The sequence below is a fragment of the Petromyzon marinus genome, chromosome 30 (assembly GCF_048934315.1).
Source record: "Petromyzon marinus isolate PM22_M1 ecotype Great Lakes invasive population chromosome 30, UKy_Petmar_22M1.pri1.0, whole genome shotgun sequence".
In the NCBI taxonomy this organism is placed as follows: domain Eukaryota; kingdom Metazoa; phylum Chordata; class Hyperoartia; order Petromyzontiformes; family Petromyzontidae; genus Petromyzon; species Petromyzon marinus.
Window position 1 is genome coordinate 12,347,470 of NC_133696.1, and position 26,328 is coordinate 12,373,797.

Below are 26,328 nucleotides of genomic sequence, written 5' to 3' on the forward strand. Positions count from 1 at the left end.
GGGAGCAGCGGTGTTGTAGTAGCGGTGAGCGCTACGCTGCGCTTCGAACCTCGGCCACCCGAGTTCGATTCCCGCTCAAGGCCAACACCAGTGACGATTCTCTGAACCGGTCGTGGGCCTCCTCTAGGTCGACTCGGCCTTAAATAGGTACCTAGCGCGGTGTGTAAACCAACGATATTGGAGAGGCCAAGGCAGCTAAGCGTGGTGATGTCCACCTACCCCTTCGTGTCCAATGTCGGCCCGTAAAGGTTATGGCTCAGGGCACTTGCTCCAGCCACCTGGTAAGGCTATATGGGGACTCTTTGTCTGTGTAGTGTACATTTGTGGGATTGTGTATATGCGTGTGCACTGATTACACTGTGTAAGCGCACACGATATATAAACAATGGAGAGCTTCAATAAAAATGGCCAAACACCTTGAAAACGATTCACTAATACACGTGCTATGTTAAGCCACATCACATGGAAGCATGAGATTGTAACCACTGGTCATTGTGAACTAGTATTCATATCCCCTGCATATTTCGTTTCAGCTAACATTATTCCAGTTGATTCCATTAACAGATCTATAGATTTTGTATTTTGAAGGTGTTTATTAAATTCTGTTCTCAATGATTCGGCACCACCGAATAATCCACAGAATCATCAGCTGATGAAGAAAATCATTTTCTTATTCAACCACAGACTCCTAACCGTGCCCCTACCCATCTCCGTTAATACATCTTGCTGATATTATTCGTTAAAGCATCTGTCAATTTTGATGAAAAGCAATAGCTACAATGACAAAAAGTATTTTTTTCCCACAGAATGTGCAGGTAAGTAGGCAACCGTGGGAAGAATGAGTAATCAGCTGCAGTCAGACAACTGTCGTGGTGGCGAGCTGTTAACTACCTCGACTGGTATGCAGGAGGTCGTGGGTTAGATCCTGACCCCCTTGATAAAGTAGTTGGTGTCTGTGAGTGTCTCTCTCTTTCCCGTGGTCTAGGTGGATTTTTCTCCGGGTCCTCGGAGTTTTCCTCCACATTTAGAATCATTGAGCTTAGATTATTTGGCTGCTATAGATTCCACATGATAAGCCACTTCGTTGAGCTATCATTTGTGGCCAGGTCACTTAAAAAAAACGTGCTACGTAGCTCAGTGGGCTTTACCTGCTAAAATAAAATAAAAATTCAAGCTGTCGATAGGACAGCAGTTAACTGACCAATTAGTATACATCAATAACACCGAATTACCAAATGTGTCAATACATCATGCTAATATTATTCGTAAAAGCAACCGTTAACGTTGGTGAAAATCAATAGATGTGTTAAGCACACACGCCGTTATCTTGAGTAACACCATTAGCATGTTGCATCGCTGTGCACACACAGACACAACTAAAATTTTCATTGGCCCTGGGTAGGGCACTGAATAATAACGAGGCACGCGCACCTTGTTATCTCCCGCAGCCCGGCAATCCCATTGAATAACGGGACCTGAGCTCCCGCTTCTCAAGAAAGTGCTGTCAGTAAAAAAAATTAGATCAGAAGATTCAACAAGGGGCTCATTTCAATTATTCATCCTCCTAATGCACCTTGGGAGATAACCGCCAACGCCGTACCGTTAGCCTTCCCTGAGATAAAGGGCCTTCAGGAAATGCGCCCATCACTTTTAATGAGCATGCCCAAGGCGTCTGTCCGTCACGTAGCTCTGCTTAATAATAATAATAATAAAAAAATATAATCCAAGCATCCGGAAAAGAAAAGTTAACACCGACATATTTGGCAACAAATGTCAGGCACCGAGTATCCGCCAGTCACGTGGTGTTATTGTAAAGAAGATTACGATGACAACGCTGAAGATGATGGCAATGTTTTTGAATACCTCCATTGCTAAAATTCCTTGCGAGCCAAAACAAATGAGCTTGCAATTAAAAACAGAGCTGGCTGTCCACGCTCTCTCTCTCTCTCTCTCGCTCTCTAAATTTAGCTCTGTATAATTTCATCAAGTACAGTTTTCAATAACAGTCGAAAAAATCTATTTATAAAAATCAGTGTTCCAGAGTTTGTAATTTACAAAGAACCCGTGACATTTGAAGTTACGGGTCATGCTTTAAAAAAAAAAAACTCAATGTGGATGAGCTCAATGTTGTGGAAGGGAATAATCCCACACAGTACGTTAAAGTGACCCCAGTGTACAGATGTTATCACGCCATGGGTTAGCGCGAGTTGATCCCACGGCGTGCAGGGTTCAGCCTCAACGCAAGATTCAGCCCACCTGGAGTTGTGAGAGCTGTTTCCCAAGTCTGCAGATGCCCCCCCCACCCCCGATCTGCAGATAGCACCAAGGCCACACGTCTTGCTCAGCGGTTTCAGCTCAGACTGCAGCAGCCTCGCATTCCCGTGCACCGCACGTAGCGTAATGCCGACATCTCGGGGCCAATGTTCACGTTGATTATTTTTCAGCGTCAATCTCTTTTTTTATCCTTCCAAACTCACCCTAACAGAGCAACAGGTGAGCGTTGTTGCATTGCACATAAAGCAATTAAACATGACAATAATTTGCGATGATAATGTAAATGCATTAAATATATAATGTATATATCAAATATTCTTTTTTAGAGGTAATGAGCACATACGTCTAACCTACCATGCACAGCTGAATCAATTAGCATATGAACAGTGTTCTTTAGAGTTGAGGTTTTGTTTTGGAAAGCCATTCTGAGATACCCTGAACTCTGGCTTACTCGTATGTATGTTGAACTTCTTTCACACCCGACGTAGCCAACTCTGCTCATCGTATGTATGTATTTTGAACTTCTTTCACACCCTACGTAACCAACTGTGCTAATAGGAAGTGCGGGCGAAGGACAACAAACTAAACACAGCATTCAGTTCCAAAGAAATTAGTTTTCCATCGAGATCATTTCAAAAGTGCATAGCTCCGGTGGCTTCCTCATATCGGAAGGAAGAACGTTCCAGACGGCCGCAGAAGCGCGTCTTAAAGCACGCAATCTTTGTTCGATGATTACAGATGTTCCACTCTCGGTGTAGCGGTGGAGCATCATGGGTATTTAAATACATAAAACGGGCACCCATTACGTATAACCAACACCCTTTGGTCTTCTCTGATTAACATTATTGAGCAGCAATAACATCTGGCAACCCAGTAGTGTTTGTTGAGCAAGCCCAATCCTACTGATGAGAACTTGAAGGTGTAAGCCCACCCACAATTTGTTTCTGTAACAAACAACGATAGTCGCCGTCTGGAAATGTCATGAGGTGGACTAAACATTTATTTTTTGAGAAAATATGTAACAGAGTTGAATGTATTGCCCATAACACTTCACAACAATGCAAAATATGCTGACGCTTGAGTGTTATCACTTCATAAATGTGGATATTCTTTGGGTGCTCTGCCAGTTTCCACAAAGTAACAGGTCAGTGAAACTTCAGTGGATTAATAATTTCCGCATTGTTACTGTGCAATATTATTCGTCACTTTGTCCTCTCGGAAATGATAGCGACAAAAACGCGCGTTGTCATTTTAATTGGCTTGCTCGCCACCCTCGGTTGCTCTTACACGGAGTAGCGGGCTCCTCGTCTCTTCAACACTTTAGTACAACAGTCACACTCCATCTGTTCAATGGTGCTGTAACTTAATTGTCATTGTGCTATGATCAGTATAAAAAAACAATGTATCGGGCCGAGCTGATTTGGCCGAAAGGGAATGTATTAGTGAACATGCTCTAAGTTTGTGTAAATAAATTCAAATTCCCCTGCAATACCAGCTGTTTTTTCTCCGAATTAAATGTATTTCAGTGCTAACTTTACTTGTTTTGCTTTAGTCACTGTGGTAACCCATGTCACTCTTGCAAAGGACGACTTCCTAAAATTCCCACCTGGTTTAACAGTCCTACACTTGAAAGTTGAAACTCAAAAGCCATGAATGGAAATACAGTATCAGGTGGACCTACTATTGAAATGCATAGTTTGTTGGGAGTTTTTTTTCCAGAGGATTTTACCCATTAAGATGTATTTAGAAAGGGGCACAGCAGGTCAAAACCCGTGAAAACTCAAGCAGCATCCATGCCCGTGCTCTGGGTCCATCCCAGCTTACTGCCGATTGAACCTTGGCTCTGCACATTGAATCCCATTAATAACCCGAGCGTGGCGTTACTGCTCGCTTTGGCCTCAAGCCAAGCGGCGGTGCTTCGCGCATCACGCGACACCAGAAACCCCACCGCCGGTCACTCGCGCCGACACTGGCGGCCGCGTGGAGTGAGACGCGTCTGCGGCGCCCAAACACGGGACGATAAACCGACGCTTCTGAATAAAACATTGCCGAAAGCTGAAAGCCAGCAGCCGATTTTAAAACTCAAATGTATTTTTCGCTAATTTCGTTGAACATCCGTGGCGCCGTACGAAGCCAACGGCGCTCAGCGCACGGCCTTCCACACAGAAGCGATGGACACCGCAATACGCACTGCCACGGGGCCTCGGACGATCACCACGATGAGTTCGCGTTTGCGAGCGATTGGGACCGCTCCGCTTCTGGGTTCGCGCGATCTCCTCTACGCCCACGACGCCCTCAGGTTGACCGTGCGCGATCCGAGTTACCGTCAAAACGGGAATCGTGCTGTATCAGGCCCAGCATTACTGGGGGGGAGGGGGGGGTTCTGGGTAGGCCACAGCGCAGAGATAATCTAACAAATAACCACCAGGAACCAATCACGAGCAGGACGCCCCCAACTTCCAAATATGTGTCTGTGCCCTGCATCCCAGCCAGTGCCGACGATGGCACCACACTTCGGCAGGATGCCTTCCCATCCGTCAGATCCCGCAAGCGTTACCCACCCAACACCCAGCCTCCAACAGCTACCCCCATGTTGCCTCTACAATGCCTGCCTCAATAACCCTGCCCTCCTCCGAATCCGCACACCCACTGCTCCCAAAGCACCGCCACCTCCTCATCGTCGCGATGGCTGCGATGCTCCCTTGCCACGCTCTCTTCCGAACTCCTCCCAATGTCCCACGCCCTTCTTCATTCCTTACCGAACGGTAACAAACAAACGAACCGATGTCGCCTCTCCCCGCAGCGCTGACCCCTCACCCACGTGACCTTAGACACACCTCTCTCCGCTTGTTTGTCTCTTTCAGCAATCAGCGAAGATCTGTTTTTTTTTTCTTTTCCAAAAGCGACCCTTGAATGCCGAACGCATTCATCCACGATTTTTCCTATCTCCCTTCTTATGCAATGGGATGATAATAGCCTCTATCCAGCCCCGCGGTAGCTGTTCGCTGCTCCGCAAGCCTCGTGTTATGCAGCTCCTCCCGGCATCTGTTGACACTCTTCTTTCAACATCTCAGTGGCAATGCCTCACGCTCCGGACGTCTCACGCCAGGAGCCAGCTGCTTCGCGGTTGCTCGAAAATCTCACGACAATCCGCGTCGATGATCGTCGAACGTAACAACTACAGGATCCATCATAGAGGAGGTTTTTTTGGGGGGGGGAGTTAGATCTGGTAAATATAAATGTCTTTAAACCCGCCACCAGCCCACACAGCCAGTGAGTAAGGTTTGTCACGTGAACAAAACGTGGCCAATTCGTTACTAGTACAGCACACCGGTGTGTTGTGGAGTAAAACCCACAACACCACCTCTGGCTGTCGCCTGGTGATGCTAGTTGTAATAACTGGCGAAACGTCAGGGTACTCTGTAAATTGTGAATGTTGTTATGGGTTTACTCTCCAACACACACGCCGTGTGCTGAACTGCACAGAGCTGTACAATTTAACAACTCCAAGTTAAATGTCATCGCTGAGACTCTGTCAAGCACGTGATTGATTGATCTCTTGTACCAAACGCTTAAAGAGATAAAGAGAAAATAGTGTGCTGATTTATACTACATTGTTAACTTAGTATAAGTTCGAGAATTAATTTCTCACTCAATATGTCCTGGAACGCTGCCAAGGTACCTTGGAAAGGGGATTATCACAATAAGGCACTACCACTAGAGTACAAGATACGAGTATCCATAATAATCCTATATTATTGTATCCTATATTTCTATAATCATATTAATGGGCTTACATAAACATTAGCTACATTATTCCGTAAAATACTTGAATGTGGGAAACTCTGCGCATCACTTTAATTGTTACAGCTCCACCGTATTTGTTTGGCAACCCTTCATCACTCCACTGCTGGATGGCCCCATCAACATCACGTTAACCCCCCGTCCGTCCGTCCGTGCGTGCGTGCGTAATCTCAAGCAACGTCCCCGTACCGTGCCGACGTCGCGAACGCGAAAACAAATTCTGGTGAACGCTGGCAGCCCTGCATGGGGCGCGGGCGACTCCTCGTCGCCTATATCTCAGGTGTGCATCTTCACAGGAGGGATAAACCCACAGTCGATGATGCTGAGACCCAGAGAGGTTAAGGCTGGCGAACAAAAAAGGTATCCCATAGATGTGGCTGCTCGAGCTCAGCTATACGTGCTCTGACACTCGCATCGTCTTCATTACTGTCCTCGCTAACAGCACTTGCCCCAGCAGTCTGTTAAGGCTATGCGGGGGATCTTTGTCTTTGTGTGTGCTGTAAGCTTACTGCAGAGGCTGTACTCGAGTTGGCGTGTTCCTATGCTATATGTCTGCTTTACAATTGTAGTGACATAGAATGAGCTATGTAGCAGCATAGAGCTCGCTGCTGGCGAGAAAGGGGATCTGCGGCTGACAGCAGCCCTGACGTCAGCAGGTCAGGTGATACACCAGAGGGGATATCTGGGGGAAAGGTTACAGAAGGGGCACGTGGGGGAAGCCCGGGAAACCGCTAGTAGGTTCTAGAGAGGGGGCGTGGCAAGGGCGGAGCGAGGCCACGCTGGAGCATAAAAGGGAGCCCTGAGCGAGAGCTCGGGGCTGTCGTTTGTAGTGGGATCTCCGTCGTGCTGTTGAAGATCGTCACCATCGTCACTGTTGTCTCGTCGCCATCATTGCTGTCATCTTCACTCGATACTGCGCTGCTGGATGGTAGTTGGCTGTCTCGGCTCAGCGCCGTCAGTGTTAGACGGCTAGCGTTGTGTATAGGCGAGCGACTTACGTAGAGTTGTGTACAAACGAGAGACAGGAGAGTGTGTGCCAGCGTGTAGGGTGTGTACTGTGCAAAGGGTGCTCGGTTGAATAAAATAAGTGCCTCCAAGTCTTAGCGTCTCCGAGTTAAGTCACTACACAATCACTGACTGGCCGTTTAGTTAAGTGTTTTTTTTATAAACAAGTTTGCAGGTCACCAAATCATTTGGTACCTTTTGAATAGAACCAACTTGCATTGTCCTTATACTTCATGGGACCTCCTTTGCCAGTAACAAAATATGATAATAGGTTTTACCATTTTTTCTGGCAACAAAACAAGTGATAAGATGTTCAAACACCAATCTGAAACCTTTTACAAGGAATCATGTCTGCATTAACCACAATGCTTGTGGTCAGAATGCAAAAAACAACATACTCTGATAATATTGCATTGCCCTTGAAACTGATTGGTCCACACCAGAGACAGCCTTTTGGCGTCCTCTGGTCTAACAACGTTTGAGACGAGGCTCAAGAGAAAGATGTCTCTGGTGTGGACCAATCAGTTGCAAAGACAATGTATTTATTATCAGAGTGTGTTTGTCTGCACGTGTTGCCACAAGTAAATGTGGGCAATGCAGACATGATGCCTCACAAAAGGTATCTATTTGGTGTTTGAACACCTCTTGTTTCTATTGCTAGAAAGGGGAAAACCTCTTCTTATTGTTCATCATATTCGATGCTGACAAAAATATAAAAGGTCGCGTTCACGCCTGTGTGTGCGATGCCCGTGCCACGGTACGGCGCGAGCCAAAAGACAATTCCAACGGTGAGGCGACTTCACACGAGTGCCCGTGGCTCGCGTAGCCGGGTGTGAACTCATCCGTGCTTAACCACACGTGTACAAATGTGCACTCTGTATGCAATATGGGGAGCTAAGAAACAATGTTTGCACGATCAGGGGACGGGACCCCGAGCCCCCACATGCATAGCAGAGGACAGAGGCACGGCCCACGAATTTAGAATTGGGGCCGAGTAATTGAGCTGCGGTGTCGTGGCATGGAGGGTGTCTCTCTGATCGCTGTTGCAGAGACGCCACTGCCCCCTCTGACGAGGACTTTCGAAGGAAAGTTTCGCCATTTCACACCCCCCCGGCGCTCAGCTATTGTGGAGTCGCCCACCACTTCTCCGGAGGACAGAAACATGACGCGGTGTCTCGACTCATCGTCTCCGAAATTTATTATTTTTTTATCGTCGTCGCTGCTGCTGCTGCTGCTGCTGTATATTTAACCGACCTGTACCACCACCTCCGCAAAGATCCACGACGGGAGGAGAGGGATGGGGACAGGGAGGGCCCGGCCACACTTTGCCTCCTTACCGCAGAGAGACGGCACGAAGCTGAAGGAGCAAACGCACGAATCGCAAGCGGCGCTCTCCTCGTCGCGAAGCGATCTGAGAGCGCCGCAGGGTTGCCACCTGTCCCTCTTTTCCCCCGCGAGAAGGTTCCTCCTCCTGTGCCGAACAAATGTTGTTGAAAATGCAAGGGGCCAGGGACTCGGCCGTATTGCGTTGCGAATGCCGGCAGACAGCGATTAGTTTGGGGAACGATGCTCGCGTTGTGCGCTTGAATGGGAAAACAAGGAGGAAGACCCATGCACACGCGTGGATTCTGGCACACTTTTCAAGTTGCTGCCCTCTCTAAGCCTATCTCAGGCAGTGCTAGAGTGCTCTCTCCCACACATATTAATCAGCGACAGTGAATTTAAAATGAAAGACAAGCCACCGCCGTGCGGTTGCAGCCATGCAACCCGAACTCTGGGCCATCGAGTAGACCCACTGTGGTCTGCACTGCTTCAACGGAGGAGGAGGAGGAGGAGCATCAGATGGACACGAACTCTCTGTCTGCTGAAGCCCTCTCGGCCGTGGCCAGCAGCCGACCTCGGCATTGGAGGGCATCGAGCTCCTGAACACATTGCCATGCGCACGAATAGAATGGGCGACGATAACGTTGCCTTCAGACGTGCACGGCGAGGGGACACGTCACACGAAATCAGGCGTCAAGTAACGCACAGGAGATAAATCCTGGCGTGAAATGACGAGAACGTCAAATCGTGTACACAAATCACCATCCGGATGAGCAAAGCCACCCAGACACGTTCGCCGATGTCCCTTTCCTGCTGAACACGGCCGTGAAAAATCGGAGGCAATGTTCCTTGAGCTACCTTTTCTCATGAAAAAAAAACAACAACAACTGTGTGTCTACGCACTCGTAAATAAATATATGACACCTGTGCCCAATGCAGAGGAGCACAGCAGCCGAGCAGCGCTGCCGGGTCGGCTCCCGCGAGGCACGGCAGGGAGCGCTCCAGAGGAGGAAGAGGGGGGCAACGCAGACACCAGGGCCGGGACTTCGTCGCGGTTCGCACGCCGGAAGTCGCCGGTTCCATTCCATCTCCCAGCACCGGCGGTTGAAACAACGGTGGGAAAATAAAATCCAGTAGACAATCTTGTCGAGCGCTTGGTCGCGCACATTGCAATCTCACAATCGCCTGAGCGGGAGCCACGGACAACGAGCTCGAAGGCCGCCAGGCGGTGGTGCGGTGGTGCCAACAATCATTCTGCAGTTCCTCACATGTGAAGATATTTTCAGCCAAACATTGAGTGTTTATTATACGTGTGGCAAGGATTCCGGAGCACCAGGAGAAACCTCACCCATACGAGGGGGAACTCTTAAATACCCCCACCCCACCACTGTGGCCCAACCCGGCAATATTACCTGGTAAAATACAAAATAGTTCCAGTAAGCGGTGTCACCACCGTTAACCGCATCCCGTGGGCAGATAGTCAACATTGCACCCGGCTAGCGTGGAGGAGCAGAAGAAGAAGCTCCGAACGTGTGGAAGCAAACATCGATCGTCGTTCCGAACAACACGCGGTCCAAGCCGAAAGTGGATCAGAGAGCTGGACAGCAAGTCCTCGAAAAGGCTACGCAATAGTCTGGGAAAACCGCTCCTTCTACAGGGCTCGCGTTTGTCAGGACGTGACCTTTCATCCACACGGCACGCGAAGCCTGCCACATGGCAGTGCCAGTACAAAGCGTTTGCCCGGGGCAATATCCGAGGCACACAGCTTGGCGGTACCGTGCCCAGGGAGAATGGCTCTCTGTTCTCTGCTCGTTTTCAGCATCGCTCTGCCATGACATGCGGGTCCACGCATTGGCTTGATGGGAGAAATGTTGGCGCCGCCGTGGCCAGTGTCTTCATCGGAGTCCATCCCGGATAGCACGGCACAAAGCAAGTCATTCGTGAGTTCTTAAAGAATCGTCACGTGATTTGCCAATGTTGAGCACGTACACAAGTGTAACTTTAAACAAACAAAAACGGGGAGCAAACTGAGATTTGACCGTGCATTAAACTCTTCTTTAGCGAGTTAATAACACGGCGAGTTGCTCGTCCATACGAGATCGCTGCGCAAGTTTGATTACAAGTAGCAGTTTGATCTGCATCGTTTCTAAAATTAACAACGATGCAGCAATGGTGTATATTGCTGCAAAGTTTGGCTGCTACCCAACTCTACAAATATCTATACGAATGGGTTTTCCCTTTTCTGGCAATAAAACAGGTGTTGAGCGTTCGTGACTGCAGGGATTCATATTCTTGGTTCTTTCTTGCTGTGGTTTTCACACCTGATGATGATTGCTTGTGTTGCCGTCGAAAAGTCGTGAGAATTGTATTGTTTTATATTTTTATTATTTTATTGTTTCCCTTCTACGTGACTTTACCGAAAGAACCAAGAATATGGCAATAAAACAGTTTGTGTTGAGATGTTAAAACACCAAACAGAAACCTTTCGTAAGGAACCCTGTCTTGTAGCTGCTCACCCCGAGCTATGAATGCCCTGATAGTGGCATTGTCTTTGTGCTGTTCGCCTTGTGGCGTCCTCTGGTCTAACGCCGTTTGAGACGAAGCTCTAAAGAAGGCTTTCTCTGCTGTGGACCAATCAGTTTCAAAGACAACGCCTATATGACCAGAACGTGTTTTTGTTTGCATGTTCACCACACGTATGTGTGTGGTTAATGTAGACACGATTCCTTGCAAAAGGTTTCAGTTTGGTGTTTTAACATCTTAACACAAACTGTTTCATTGCCAGGAAGGGTATAAACCAATTCTTATATTTTGATACTGGCAAGAAAGGTCCCATGATCTACACATATCACACACACACTGCCTCGGAGCAGCAATGCTCAATACTTGTTAAACCACGCAATTATCTTGCTGGATTAAGGGCGATCGCCCCATGCCATGAGCCGAGCTTGCTCTAAAATCACGACGCCTGTCATCAGAGTTCCAAGTCAACGGTGCTTGGAGATCACAGAAACTTCACCGAACTATTTTTGTTCAAATTTAATGCCATCCAATTAACCGAGCGTCAGGGACGCGCGACGCCTTTTCATGCGCTTCGGGGTTTTTTTCCTCTTCCCACGGAACACGAAAAAAACCCATTCCGGGTCTCCACACGGCGCGAAGGGGTCGGACATCAAAAGGCCCAGATCGAGGGGCCAGCGGCAGTACCGTTGGCACACAATGTGCCTCGGGCCTCGGGAGTCCAAGGGAGTTCACTTTGATGTTGCGCTGCTTCGGCCGTGCCCAGCGCAGCTGCCGTGCCGATGACAACAAGTTCACCCTTCCGTCTCTCTCCAAATGTCAGAATACCGTGCACCAACACCAACACCAAAGATTTTCGCTGTCCGGTACATTCGACATTTACATTGAAACTTCCGCAAAGGTTTGCACGGTCTCGCTCCGAAGACGTTGTTACTGCCAAGCACCGAAACGCATAATTCAAGTACAAGAATTTAAACGTTCAAAGCATTTCACTGCCAACGCGGTCGATAGGCCTAGCACCGAGCGCAAAAAAGGCATCGTGCTATCTGTACCGCAAAACGCCGGCATAGATCCGTACGCAAAGGCTGCAGGCAAACACAACAATGTATTAGCGCGGTGCTTAAAAGATTAAAACGGAGCAAAAGCGCGGCGGTGTATCACGCGCGCACGCACAGACAGACGTGATGCAGCGTCAAGAACAACAAGAAAACCACGGGCGACGTGCAATACAACCCACCGCATTCCGGGGAACAAATCGCGACTTCCCTCGTGGTGAGGCCTCTGCCGATCAGAGACAGCCAGATCACCACAACCAATTTGGAAGCTGACAACAGGCAATTAGCTTCCACCGTGCAGGTTTGCTGCACGCGTGCACTCGCAGCTAAACCGTGCCATTCAACCTCTCGGCATACCAGCTTTATATATTTATTTTCTGCTGCCAAGCGAAGGATAGGAGGAGTATGAAGAGGCCAGACCAAACCCACCCCAAAGCCCTGCCACTAGAAGAAAAAAAGGCTCGGGGTGGGACAAGCTAATTGATGGCTGACAGCTGTAGGCTGGTCCATCAGACGCAAGATGAAGACCTATATGGGAAGAACAAAAATTCACAGCCGTGCATTGTCGCGATCGTCCCCCGTCCCACCCCCCAATCCAACAAGATGACAGTGGTTTTTAACAAGTATTGAGCGATGATATTCCAAGGCAGTGTGTGTGTGATACTTGTGGAGCTGGGTGGCAGCCAGACAGGTTGTCCCAAGTTACGCACAAAAACAGGGGAGGATTAACAACAACAAAAGTGTTCTGAATGGGAAGAAGCTGCGTATCGATTCGATACGCAGCGAGCATTCGAATGCCCGACGCAAACGAGCGCCGCGCAACACGGCCGCGGCAATGGGGCGCACACGACGACTCACAAGCGGGAGCGCGAGATACGCCATGCCCTCCCAGGGCGACGAGGAGCAAGTTTACGAGCCATTTAGCGCCGTCAATCACAAGTCAAGCACCCTTACACACGGAGGCAGGGACCCACGGAGGCCCCTCATACCACAAAGCCGCTCATTATTCTACCTAACAGCGCGCGCACACAAACTATCACAAAGAAAAACATAACTCTTTCTGCCTTATTTAACTGAAAAAGGGGCTCTTTAAACAAAGACGGGTTTTTTTGTCTCTTCTCAGGTCTAATAATTAAATTACCAATTGCAAAATACCCAAAGCAAACGTGCGACATGCGTTACCCACTTGTTCGCGGTATTCTAGGCGCGTCTTATTCATCGGCGGCGATGCTCCACTGCGTGCTTGATCGGTGCGCGCTTCCCATGCAAATGTGGCATTTAAAAGGGGGCCAGCGCTGGAAAAAAAAACACGGGAGACCGCATCTCCAGAAGCCTCCATCGCAACAACAGCAGCGGCAGCCGCGATAAATAATGCACTTGAGGAATTCTGGAGAGACTCAGAAACTTCCAGCATCAGAATTTCCGTTTCATGTGCAAAGTCCTCTCTCTCTCGCTCTCTCGCTCTCCGCACAGGAGCCCAAAGTGCATGAGATAAAGCCAAACAAAATAAAAGCAATCACCCAATCGTATAACGTTAACAAATAACTATGCCACAGAGCGCACGGGCCGTCTGCTTGCTGTAATGATAACAGATGTAACAACAGCAGGTCACGTTTACTTATTTAAAAGCTGTTTTTTTTTTAAAGACGTCTGAGGTCACGGCTGCAGATTGACGCTTCACTCGCTAGCCTCACCCAAAGCCTCTGCCGTGCAATGCAAAGCGGCCACCTCCCACACAACAGGGCGAAGCCAGGAAGGAAAGGATAGCATTTGGAAACCCTTCGCTGGGAGATTAAGAAACCCAGCTTTTAAAAGGAGCAGGGAACAATGACATTCCAGCAGCTACCTTCTACGTTGCCATATTTGGCATTCGGGCCCAAAAAGTTAGGAGTTTCAAGATTCTGTAATTACCTTTTGACCCAGAAACACTGCTCTAACAAGCAACATAAATGTGACTTTATAGGCTCTCAAGGGTTTAGCTCGCACAATAACCCGGCCTGTGTACGCAGTTGTACTGATGAGGGAGAAATTGTACACTATCTGCGGAATAGAGTGTCCTTATACGTCAAATGCAGCTGGGCTGAACAGCATAAAGTCTATAAACCGCTTTTCAAATATTTTTTTTACACATAAATGTTATCCCGATTGTGCCCTCGGTGTCATGTCTTGAGAAAATAGCGCCAATTCACATCTCTCAGAGGGATTGACAGAATGATCCACGGAGGCAGCTATCACAGAGCTACCACTGAGCTCTGACCCAAAGAGACGTCTCGCACACTAGGGGGCAGCACTTCACCACCTGCTCTGCCACCGAGAGTCATGTTCGTCACGTGACAGGCAAACCGATATATATGTTTTGCTCTCAGAGCTGTAACATAGTCAAATCGAGTGTGGAATCAAATGTAATGTCATGGTATTTTGTGTTGAATGATTGGCGAGCAGGCTGCGACCATCGACTCATCACACCGGAGAATCTGCTTAAATCACAGACAGCAGCTGAAGCCTATACCGAACCCAGGATCTTGGCAGTGCAAAATCAGTGCTCTGACCTCTGAAGGAAAACTGATTTCATTCGTTCGTTTCTCAGTCCACTTGTCCCGGTGAGGGTTGTGGGGGTAGCGTGTTGAGTAAGGGCGGTCCAGACCTCCCTTTCCCTGGTGACAGTCTCCAGCTCTTCCTGGGGGAATTCTGAGACGACGTTCCCAGGCCAGCCGAGCGACATCGTCCCACCAGCGTGTCCTGGGCCGGCTGCTGCCCGGTAGCGTTCCAGGGGGAGTCTACCGGGGGAGCATCCTTACCGGGTGCCCGAACCACCTCAACTGGCTCCTCTCGATCCGGAGGAGCTGCTCAGCCGATCACAGAGAGTGGTGAGCCCAGCAACCCTGCGGAGAAACCCCATTTCGGCCCCTTGTACCCGCTATCTCATCCTTTCGGTCATCACCCAAAGCCCATGACCATATGTGAGGGTGGGAATGTAGATCAACCTGTAAACTGAGAGCTTTGTTCGAGAACTCAGCTCCCGCTTCACTACCATGGAGCGGTACAGCGCCCGCAACACTGCGGATGTTGCACCGATCCATTGGCCGATCTCCCGCTCCCACTCACCATCACTCGCTAAAGAAACCTCGAGGTACTGAAACTCCTCCACGAAGGGAAGCTGTTCCCCCCTCACCTGGAGAGAACAATCCACCGTCTCCCAGGAGTGAACCATGACCTTAGATTTGGAGCTGCTGATCCTCATCCCAGCCACTTCACACTCGGCATCAAACCGTTCAAGGGCACGCTGGAGATCACAGACTGACGAGTCAAAGAGGACAATGTCATCTGCAAAAAGCAGCGATGCCACCTCCATGCCACCATATTGGAAACTCTTTATACCTCTGCTGCACCTTGATATCCTGTCCATGCAAATCACAAACAGGAGTGGAGACAAGACGCACCTTTGGCGGAGTGCAACGCCCACAGTGAACGACTTTGATTTAACACCAAGAATACGGACACAGCTCTCACTCCGGGAATAGAGGCACCGGATAAGCCACAAAAGTGGCACCGGTACATCATACTCCCGCAGCACCTCCCACAAGACATTGCGGGGAACACAGTCATGTGCTTTCTCCAAGTCTACAAAACAGAGGTAGAATGGCGAAGCATACTCTCATGACCCCTGAAATATCTGTCAGAGGGAAAAGAGCTGGTCCATTGTTCCACGACCATGACGGAATCCGCATTGTTCCTCCTGAATCTGAGGCTCGACCACCGGGCGGAGCCTCCTCTCCAGCACTCTGGTGTAGGCTTATGCAGTGTGGTGAGTGGGTATAGGCTTTATCTGTAGTTAAAGCACACTGTCTGGTCCCCTTTTTAAAAATGGGAGCCACGACCCCAGTTTGCCAATCTAGAGGTACTGTACCCGCCTTCCATGCGACATTGAAGAGGCGTGTTGACCACAACACTCCTACACTGTACAGTGCTTTCAATAACTCTGGGCGAATCTCGTTCACCCCAGCAGCATTGCCGCTATGAAGGCCATCGACTGCCACAGCAACTTCAGCAGCCATAATGGATCCGACCCGACCCCCCCCCCCCCCCCCCACCCCAACTGTGTGCAGGGCTGCCTCCTGAGAGGAGGACATTCACCAGGGTTGAGGAGATCCTCAAAGTGTTCCCTCCACCTCTTGACTATCTCCCTAGTTGAGGTCAATGTTATGCCACCCCAAATAAAAATAGCCTATGTCCTGTCGACCTCTCCTAAGGCGTTGTATGGTTTGCTAGAACATATTTGAGGCTGCATGGTAGTCCCTCTCCATGACCTCTCCAAACTCATGCCCGGGCTTTCGCTTCAGCGACTGCTGCAGCTGCTGCCCTCTTGGCAAGCCGATACCTCTTTATCGAGTCGGGAGACCTTTTTCCAAACATAGCTCGGAGGAAAGCCTCCTTCTTCATCTTTACAGCTTCCCTCGCCACTGGTGTCCACCAGCGGGTCCAGGAGTTTCCGCCATGACAGGCCCCACCTGGCTTCAGGCCACAGCTTTTCGCAGCTGCATCCACAACATCGCCCACTCTGACTCAATGTCAACGACCTCCCCGGGAGTGCAGGAGAAGTTTTCCCGCAGGTGGAAGTTGAAATCTTTCTGCATTGGGTCTTCCGCCAGACGCTCCCAGAAAACCGGCACTATTCGTTTAGGCCTTCCACGTCTATCTGGTCGGTGCCTCAAGCGTCGGATCCAACTTACCGCCAGGTGGTGATCAGCTGACAGCTCTGCCCCTCTCTTCACCCGAGTGTCTAGAACATACGGCCTTAGGTCCGATGATACAACTATAAAGTTAATCATTGACCTTCGGCCCAAGATGCTCTGGTACCAAGTACGCTTATGACCATCCTTGGATTCGAACTTGGTGTTTGTTATTGACATTCCGTGACTAGCGCAGAATTCCAATAACATCTTCCAATTCGGGTTCAGATCAGGCGGGGGCAATCCTCCCAATCGCGTCTCTCCAGGTATCTCCATCGTTCCCCACGTGAACATTGAAGTCGCCTAATAAGAGTATGGAGTCGGTAGGTGGTACTCTGTCACGCACTGCACCCACCGTCTCCAAGAAGGCCAAATACTCTGAACTGCTGTTTGGTGCATACGCAACAGACAACAGTCAGAGTTTCCCTTTCTGAAACTCAAAGTCTCATTGAGGCAACCCTCTCATCCACTGGAACAAACTCCAACTGAACAGCACCCAGCCGGGGGCTTGTGAGTATCCCCACACCTGCCCGGGGCCTCTCACCAGGGGTCGCTCCGGAATAGGAGAGAGACCACCCCCGATCAAGAAGTTTGGTTCCAGTGCACATGCTGTGTGTGTAGGTGAAACCAACTATTTCTAGTCGGTACCTTTCCACCTCCTCCACCAGCTCCTGACTCCTTCCCCCCAAGTGACGTGACATTCCACGTCCCAATAGCGAATGTCCATCGCCAAGGTCCAGTCCATCTGAGACCATCCCTGTCCCTGCCAGACTGGCATCGTACCCGCCCCTCACCCTTCATCCTGCGGGTGGTGGGCCCACAGGACGCGTGTGTGTGTGTGTGTGCGTGTGTGTGTGTGCGTGCGTATGTGTGTGCGCGTGTGTGTGTGTGTGCATCCATCGGCGACTGGACCGAGACCTTCGATTCATTGAAAACGCGAGAGGGCTTCACTCAAAAATAGCCTCAGAAGAACGTCATCCCATCCCTTTGGGCAGCACGCGGAAGCAACGGCGTTCCGCAAGTGGGGGTGAGGTCACGAGAGTGGTGAAGGGGGGGGGGGGGGTGCAGTGTGTTGACCCACTCCACGCTTCATCACTTTAAAGCCCTGGCTGAATCCCGGGCCGCTGAAGGAATCCGCCGCGCCTCTTCTGCTTCACTTCTCTCACCGGTGGCGTGGAGGCACAAGGAGCTCTCTCAATCGGGCGGAAATGTCTTTTTTTTGCTGAATAAAATGTTCCACCGCTCAAATTTGACCGTGCACACCACGTTCCACTGGAACTCCTGACACGTGCCTGAAAACCTGGTTCCGTTTTTAATTACGAACCCAGCCGCCATAGTGCAGGAAAGTATAACACCAACGTTTAACACGTAGGCTTTATACGAATACATTAACCCCCCACCCCTCGGGCCTTTGCACGTGATCACATTTATTATCCCTCTATTTAAGACTGAAACAGGAGGATGATTTCTCCACGAATCTGGCTGTCACCTAATGAGGCTGGTTAGCATGGTACTCGAATCGTAAATGTCGTAGTGGGTTTACTCTCCAACACACAATCGGTGTGCTGAACTAGTAACGAATTGGCACGTTTTGTTCACATGACAAACCTTACTAATTGGGTGTGTCGGGTGGTGGCGGGTTTAACGACACATTGATATATTTACCCGATCTAACCCAACAAAAACTTATATTATGTATAACACCAAACCTGTACGGCAGTGGCAGAAGTACACCTGGTGTACACCTCTCCTGAAAGACACAACATATGTCGGTGCAGTCTGTTGTCCTGCTGTAACGCGGTAGTTGCGTTCCTGAAGAACACCGAGTAATGGAGAAATCACATTATAATAAATAATATAGGCTAAAGCAAAGTCCGCGATAACGCGTGAGATGCGTACGCAGGCCGCACAAAGACTGAGGCGCGTGGGTAGCATCCAGAAGCATCCAGCAGCATCCCAATGCCTTGCGTGAGGACGCTACGGCGAGGCACCCGGACAAAACCGCTTATTCCTACTCACGCGACGTAGTTCTGTTTACTCGATCGCTTTGCATCAAATTCGCATCGGCGTTATAAAAAAAAAATGTGTTCCCTAACACATCCATCATCGCGTTCTATCCAATTCGAGTTGTGAAAACAACACGCGGCGATATAGGAGAACAGACCGCACATCAATGCGGATCGTAGCAGATATACCGGCCGCGATTGATGGAAGTCGTGGGCAATGTCACCCTGCCGATATTCTTTCGGGAAGACTTTGCGACGCACACGTCTGTGACGTCTGCTCCACGCGGGCTCCACGTGCCAAACGACCGGGCGTTACACAAGGCAGGGCAGTGGCACACAAAGATAAGATATCGGCACTCGAAATGTATTACTACAGAAGGACGCTGCTGCGTCTACGCTGGACCCAAAGGGTGACCAATGCAGAAGTAATAAAAAGGTTGCACATAGAAGATAACCTGATGATGCAGACAGTGATGAGAAGGAAACTGGCACTGTTTGGACAAATTATGTAGGATGGACAACAACATGAAAATAAAAATAAAAAAAATGTTGGAAAATGGAAGGAACTGGAAAGATAGGAAGACCTCACAGGGAATGCCTTGACGGCGATGACATCACAAGAGATTGGTGCCACCACTTGAGCATATTGGCACAAGACAAGAGGAGAGTGGAAACAAATGACGAATGTGCAGTGGACACCTGCGGGCTCTTGGCAGCCGAGCATCTCTGCCCAATAATTCGTGAGGCACTGCTTAGCCCTACGACTCGTAAGACGTTCGCTGCGGTCAAAGAGTGAGATGTGGAGCCGAGCAGAGAACATTGTCAATGGCGAGTTGATGCCAAACGGAAAACAATAAATACGGAAGCCAGCATAAGAAGGAGGGGGGATGAGGAGGAGGAGGCGGCGGAGGAGGGAGGAGGTTGAAATAACTGCAGGACCAGGGGTTGTCCAGCGAGATTATTCACGGACGCCGTCTGAGACTACGACACCTGGAATCCTGGAATCCACGAGGCCACCGGTGGAGTGGCCAAGAAGGGGGCATTGTAAAGGTCACAAATAGCCATGAGCAGGTGGCTCTCTCAACTTTCGGTGAGGTCCTGCAGCGGTCCCGAAATACCGTGCAGCATTCCACACGACGTTTAACAACGCAACAAGTGTTGCGCACAACATTTGAAACACAACAGGCAACCCGCCCCCTCCCCCATCAGCTGGTGATCAATCAGGTTAGGCTGACCGAGTCAAGAGTGGCACGTTTAAAAGGACCACACATTAACAATTTATCCATCACTCGGATGGCCAACAGTGAGCACTCCACATTGAAATGCTTCAAAAGAGAAGGCACAAGAGGAGACGTGCCGGATGAGATGTGGTCGACCTCCCACCTTCATGTACCAACAAACGGAAGCCCTCCAAGGCCTATTAGAGACGCCACGAGTTGGCACTCCTCTCAAGAGCCTCGCAAGGTGACTGAAGCCGCCTGTGATTATGCCAGGTTCCCGAAAAGTAACGTGGTAACAAAAATGATTGTTAAACCACAGTATATATGAAGAGAAAATACAAATATCTACTGTTTTTTGACGACAAAAAAAACATCAAATGCTTTACTAAACAATGTTGCCATGTCGTATGTATTCAACATTGATTTTGTGCCATCTGCCACTTTTGAGTGAGTTGATCATTCCTGCAGTGTTTCTTTTTAACTTGGAGTGCATCACGCTGCACGTCCTGGGGGTGCGGGATGCCCTTTCTGGGGGTGCGAGACACGGCCAGATTTTTCTTTAGAGGGTAAATCATCGAAACACAAATTAAGCACGGGACACGTAAGTACAACTTACTTGTTTGATAAAACATATGCATTTATTAACATTATACATTTTTTACGATTGAGAATTAAAGGGATCCAAAGCTGCAGTGACGGCTAAGAAGCACTGCATGGGGGCACGACAGAGTCAAAGCCACCTTTGATCAAGGTGGCCGAGTGAGGCGGCGTGGTGCCCTCAATATTAACTCACTGATGCAACTGGGATTGCTTCCAAGGAAGTTAATGTATTTGTGCCTCAAGTAGAAGGCCCTGTTTCATCAGCCATCTCAGTGACCAATATGTGGCGTAATGCCACATACTTGGAGGAGGTCATAAGTTGCGTTGCATCTGATCCAGCCATGGGGAACGGATCGTCCAATGGAACAAATTGACAAGTGGGAACCACGGCATTGGCATTCAGGAATGGAACAAGGAACAGCACGTAAAAAACTAAATCCGGAATGAGAAACACAATTGAATGTTAGAAATTTAAATTCTTCGTTTGTTTGGTGGCCATTCAAAATGTCCCCCCTTTCACGACGTGCTCCCAGCAATGGGCACGCGCGAGTCAGTCGAGCGGCAGGCCGCGTGCGGTGGGGCAAACCCACCTCGTCCAACACGTGTCCAGAGCGTGGAAGAGTAGGCAAAGTACCCTCGAGATGGGCTGAGGTCCTTCCAACGGCAGTGGCCTTAGCAAGCAACTGCCGGGCTGCAGCTTCACCGTGACTCATGTCCACCCCCTCCACTCCCTCCCTCTTAACCACCCCCCCCCCCACCCCCTCTATCTCGGGCTGGATCAGGCACCAAACGGGCAAGTGATGCTCGTGGCAGATGTCCTCTCTGCCGTGGTCTCTCCCACCCCCCCGCGTGGTCTCTCCCCCCTCCCGTGGTCTCCCCCCCCCCCCCGTGGTCTCCCCCCCCTCCGTGGTCTCCCCCCTCCCGTGGTCTCCCCCCCCCCCCCGTGGTCTCTCCCCCCCGTGGTCTCTCCCCCCCGTGGTCTCTCCCACCCCCCCCCGTGGTCTCCCCCCCCCCCGTGGTCTCTCCCCCCCCCCTCGTGGTCTCCCCCCCCCCGTGGTCTCCCCCCCGCACCTCAATAGTGTGTGGAGGGGGGGGGGTGTCCCTTCTATATGAAATCTGCGCTGGGTTTGGCACGGTCCATGGTTAATTTTCCCCATAGAATTAAGCCCTGCACCTGTTCTGAATTATTATCACCCGCACGGGGGCTCCCCCGCTAATTGTTTCACCCACCGAGCATGCTGCGCCGCTAATGCATCGCGCGACCTGAATGAGGCTCCCCAATTCCTTCACCGCCTGGCAAACACAGGACGTGGCTCTTCCTCTTCCAGTTCACACCCTGTGTCGGGATTGAACCTCCACAATATGTTCCGCGCTCCACTGCTCTCACGTGGAAGTATTGTTTTAACAGTACGCCCTTTAGGCTCCTTTGTACCACGTAAACACTCAGGTTTGATTTTTCATTGGTTGGAACCACAGCAACATTGTTACCCATCATACATATAGGACTCCCGGCTCAACCTATACTATAAAAAATACAGAACTTTTTCAGAAGCGACCTGGCCACAAATGATGGCTCAGTGAAGTGGCTTATCACGTGGACATGAATTGCAGCCACATACTCTAAACTCGTGATGCTGATTCTAAACGTGGAGGGGAAAACCGGAGGACCCAGAGAAAAATCCACGGGGTGGGAGCCATGCAAACTCCAAATGCAGCAGCAGGCGTCAGGGGCGAGATCGAACCCAAGACTTGCAGCATACAACGCGACTCGCCACGCGCCCCTCTCATCGTGCCCATTAAGCCAGTCGTAGCACATGCACCTTTAAACACGTTTCACCCCGTGGACCCTGCTGACATCGTCTTCATTGGCACCTCGTTCTCTCTCAACTCGTCTTGGAAGGCACACATCGTCTCCGTTCATTCGGACACCTCCAAGAAACTTTGGCGCTCTATTTTTGAGCGCCAAAACTTCTGTGCAGCAGCAGCGGCAGCAGCAGCAGCAGCAGCTGCTGCTGCTGCTGGGCGCGCTCCACAGGTCGCAGCCCGAGCAAGCCGCCACATCCGAGCCGCGCCATCAAAGTGGACGCTCAAACTTCGTGATGAAACCCAAAGCCAGTCTGCATTATTGATGATGTCACCTCGTTGCTCCTCTCCTGCCTCCTCTCTCTCTCTCTCATCACTGCTCTCTTCCCTCCTTGGAACTTCAATGGCCGGCGCTCTTCTGAAGTATCTGGAGCGATTCGTCCGCTCTGCCGTCCCGCCCGTCGTCGCCCTTCCCTCTGCATCGCACCGCGGGAATTGTTCATCCCTGCCGATCTTCCGCACAGAGTGCACGGGCCCCATCCTCCGTGCACTGCGCTCCTAAAACACTGGAGCTCATTAACCCAGCCTCTGTGTTTCCACCAGATTACAATTTGCAGTCGAAAGGCTACCGTCAAATACGCGCCGCCCTTGGATGTGCGTCGCCGATACGGATTAGAGTCACGTTTAATTTAAACAAAACACAGCGCTGTTCCCTGCGCACACGCGGCCTGTCACTCGGCACAGCCTTGCCGGAACAGCTGCAGCGAGCGATGGGAGGGGTTTTTTTTTTAAAGAAAATGCATAAAAAAGTGATGCAATGTTGGCGCTTGTGCTGCCAGTTTCTAGAGAGCCAGCGTGAACGTCTCTACGGCTACCGCAGGGGCCAGTAAACTCGAGTGAACGACTGTAGCCATGAAATAATCAAGCAGGCAAGACGCCACCTTCACACACTTGTCCCTCCGCGCAAGAAAAATGAAATATTTTTTTTACACACCCGATCACTCACACGGCCTTCTGGGAATACATCATTCCAGCAGCATTGCCTCAACACAAGCAAACTCGGGCTGGCTTTCAGTGTCTCATCAGAAGGGTCTATACACCAAATAAATACCTATGAACAGACGTTTTTGTGGGGAGAGAAGAGTGAATTAGTGAGGTATCCTGTGGACCGGCTTATGGACCATATAAAACAAATCTTTCTAGAATGCAGATGTAATGCTGTCAGGGTATGTCGTATTATCGAGACAGCACTTTAAAAAGGAATATGCTAAGTCACCCGACTTGGGCGTGCACTTAAAAGAGGAAATAATCGAATTCTTCCAGTCAATAACCGTTGTATCGCATGACGAGCCCAATGAGTGATCGATACTGAGCTCCCATGAAACACTCGGCCGCCCCTATAAATAGCGCAGAACAGGGGTGTATTTTTGGTCGCGCAATGTATAACTCGGCTTCTTCATATCCGCTGCGCACATCGCTCATGACAGAGGAAAAGCGACATGGGACCGTGCCTAGCACGACCAATGTTTGGGTTCTGTTTCCAATGAAAGGAAATGAGAGGCAGCAGCAGCCACAGGACCGCGGCCCATGACAACATCCAGCACGTTAACACAAACGCAACATTGCAATTCTATTTAAACACACACACACACACAATTTAGCCCTGACACTTAACCTCTGGCAGATGTCCCATTGTGTTAAGATTAACTCAACTTATTTTTGTTTATTTTACCAGGTAAGGCACCACTGAGCTATGTTGCTCTTTTTCAGAAGTGACCTGGCCACAAATGATAGCTCAACAGAGTTGCTTATCATCATGTGGACATTTATAGCAGCCAAATGCCCTAAACGCATTATTTAGATTATAAATGTGGAGGGAAAAACTGAAGGACCCAGAGAAAAATCCACGCGACCACAGGAAGAGAGACGCGCAAACTCCAAATACACAGCAGCAGGCACAGGGTCGAGATCAAACCCACGACCTCCTGCATACCAGGCGAGGTAGCTAACATCTCGCTATCGTGGCGTTCCATGACCATGAAGTCATCTCGGTACAAGGCCACTGATGGGGCCGTGCCTCACTCGTCCGAACTCTCACCACCGCCTGCCGGACCCCAAGGAGCGTGACTCACCACCAGTGCCGGACTGAGCTAGTGCGGGGTCTGTAGTATATATGTTATAAAGGGGCCCTAAATTAAATTAAATAAACACGTAAATATTGCAACACATAAATGTTTAACTTGCATAGTAAAGTAAGTATATTGTTTCATTTGCTACACAGCCAGATAATACGACAGATGGCTAACCTTAAACACCCAGTCGTTCATAAAAGTTGAAGGCGGTATAGTACTATAGTAATAGAGCAAGTGCAGAATCACTGAACCGGAATTGATAGCTTGAAATAATTTAGCGCGGGGCTCTTAAAAGTGCGGGGCCCGTGGCGTGTGGAGCTTCTTGTGCTACGAAGATGACCCGGCACTGGTCGCCACTTTGCCCCGCAATGGCCCCGTGCCTTGAGGTCTCCCGTGTCACTGTCGACATCGAGTGCATTCGAGTGAAAACGAGGAAAAATATAGACTTAACGTTGAGGATATTATGCTTTTAAAAATAAACAACAAGTATTGTTAAAGCTGCACACAATGAGCTCTCTTGAAGTGTCGGCTGCTAGGCGAGGCCACGCTCATCGGTGGGTGGCAGATTGCTGTGATTTCTGCATTCGAGGGAATGGCCTGTGGGGACCATACTGTACCTTAATCCATGGCATGTATTGGATTTTACAACATCTCAGGTACGTGTGGAGTTGTGGTTGTTTCTCGAAACAAGCTGTTGCTATTTCTCACATTGTCTGTTAAATCTGCGGACGGCACCGCGGTGATGGCAGTCCAGAGTAAGCGCAATGTCAAGCGGCATCCTCACGTCCGTCGTGTGGTGTCCAAATACGGCGTCCTGAATAAAGAGCAGCATTCAGAGACACACGCGGCAAAGTCCTTTGGGCAATTATATCAATATCCGGTGGGTAACCTCTCTGTCCGAGGTGTGAAAATGCGATTTTCACTTTGGTTGCCAAGCGTGCGGGGGGTTTGGGCGAGACCGGCGGTGATTCTTCAGGGGCACAGCGTCCTGACAAGGCTTACAACCACGCCATCGGCGGTGTGCTTGCCAGAGTGAGTCTGCCTGTCTACTCTCAGCAGCAATAACAACAACAAACACCACATTGCAGTGAAACGGCGCGAGTAACGCTACACGTAAATTGTGCTAGGAGGAATGCAAGCAATGTCTGCCTTAAGCTTGTTCTCTGTACGGTACGTTGAACTTCTTTGGCACCGTACGTAGCCAACCGTGCTAATCGGAGGTGCGGCGGGAGAAGGACAGAACGCTAAACACAAAAAGCAGCTCTACAGAAATGAGTTTGTCAATCCAGATGATTTAAAAGCGCGTAGCTCCAGTGGCTTCCGAATATGATAAAGGAGGAGCGTTCCAGACGGCCCGAGGAGCGCGTCTGAAGGCGGTGACCGCCGACCTTGCGTGCGGATCCCACGTGACATGACGGCTGGCCTAGAGGGGAGCCCGGAGGAAAGGTGCCGTAAAAAAAAGGGGCCGTCCATAAATGACGTCACGATTTTTAACCCCCCCCTCAAATATGACGTCACAAAGCTCTACCCCCCCCCCCCAACCATATTTCCATATTGAAAATAAAACATGCTTCACATCGCTTTAAACTATGGTCTTTGTAGTGCGTATTTAATGTGGCGTTGCACTCTGATGTTGTAGGAGAAAACATTTATTAAAAAGTCTATTTAATTAAGTAGAACGTGTTGTCTATATTTATTTAAAGTTGCGCATTCTGATGTGACGTCACATTTCTCAACCCCGCCCCCCCTCGTCACACATCGTCACAAATGTCTGACCCCCCCCCCCTGCCCCCTAGGTGCGTGACGTCATTTATGGACGGCCCCCAAGCACTGGGCGCCCCATATTTGAGACGGAG

At 49.8% G+C, this 26,328-nt stretch overlaps 1 protein-coding gene across 7 annotated transcripts in view; it reads right to left on the bottom strand.

Annotated features, from left to right (window-relative positions):
* Positions 1-26,328, bottom strand: part of LOC116947617 (semaphorin-3A-like) — a 178,111-nt gene that overhangs the window by 137,440 nt on the left and 14,343 nt on the right. The window contains exon 1 of one of the 7 annotated variants that reach the window (XM_032963578.2): positions 13,168-13,352. The exons of 2 other annotated variants lie outside the window; for them this stretch is intronic. In XM_032963578.2, coding sequence (XP_032819469.2) covers positions 13,168-13,320 — 153 coding nt within the window. In that variant the 5' untranslated portion in view covers positions 13,321-13,352. Of the gene's footprint in view, positions 1-12,163; positions 12,358-13,167; positions 13,353-26,328 lie in introns of those variants that run through there. 4 more of the 7 variants (XM_032963573.2, XM_032963572.2, XM_032963570.2 and 1 more) reach the window with 4 other exon arrangements.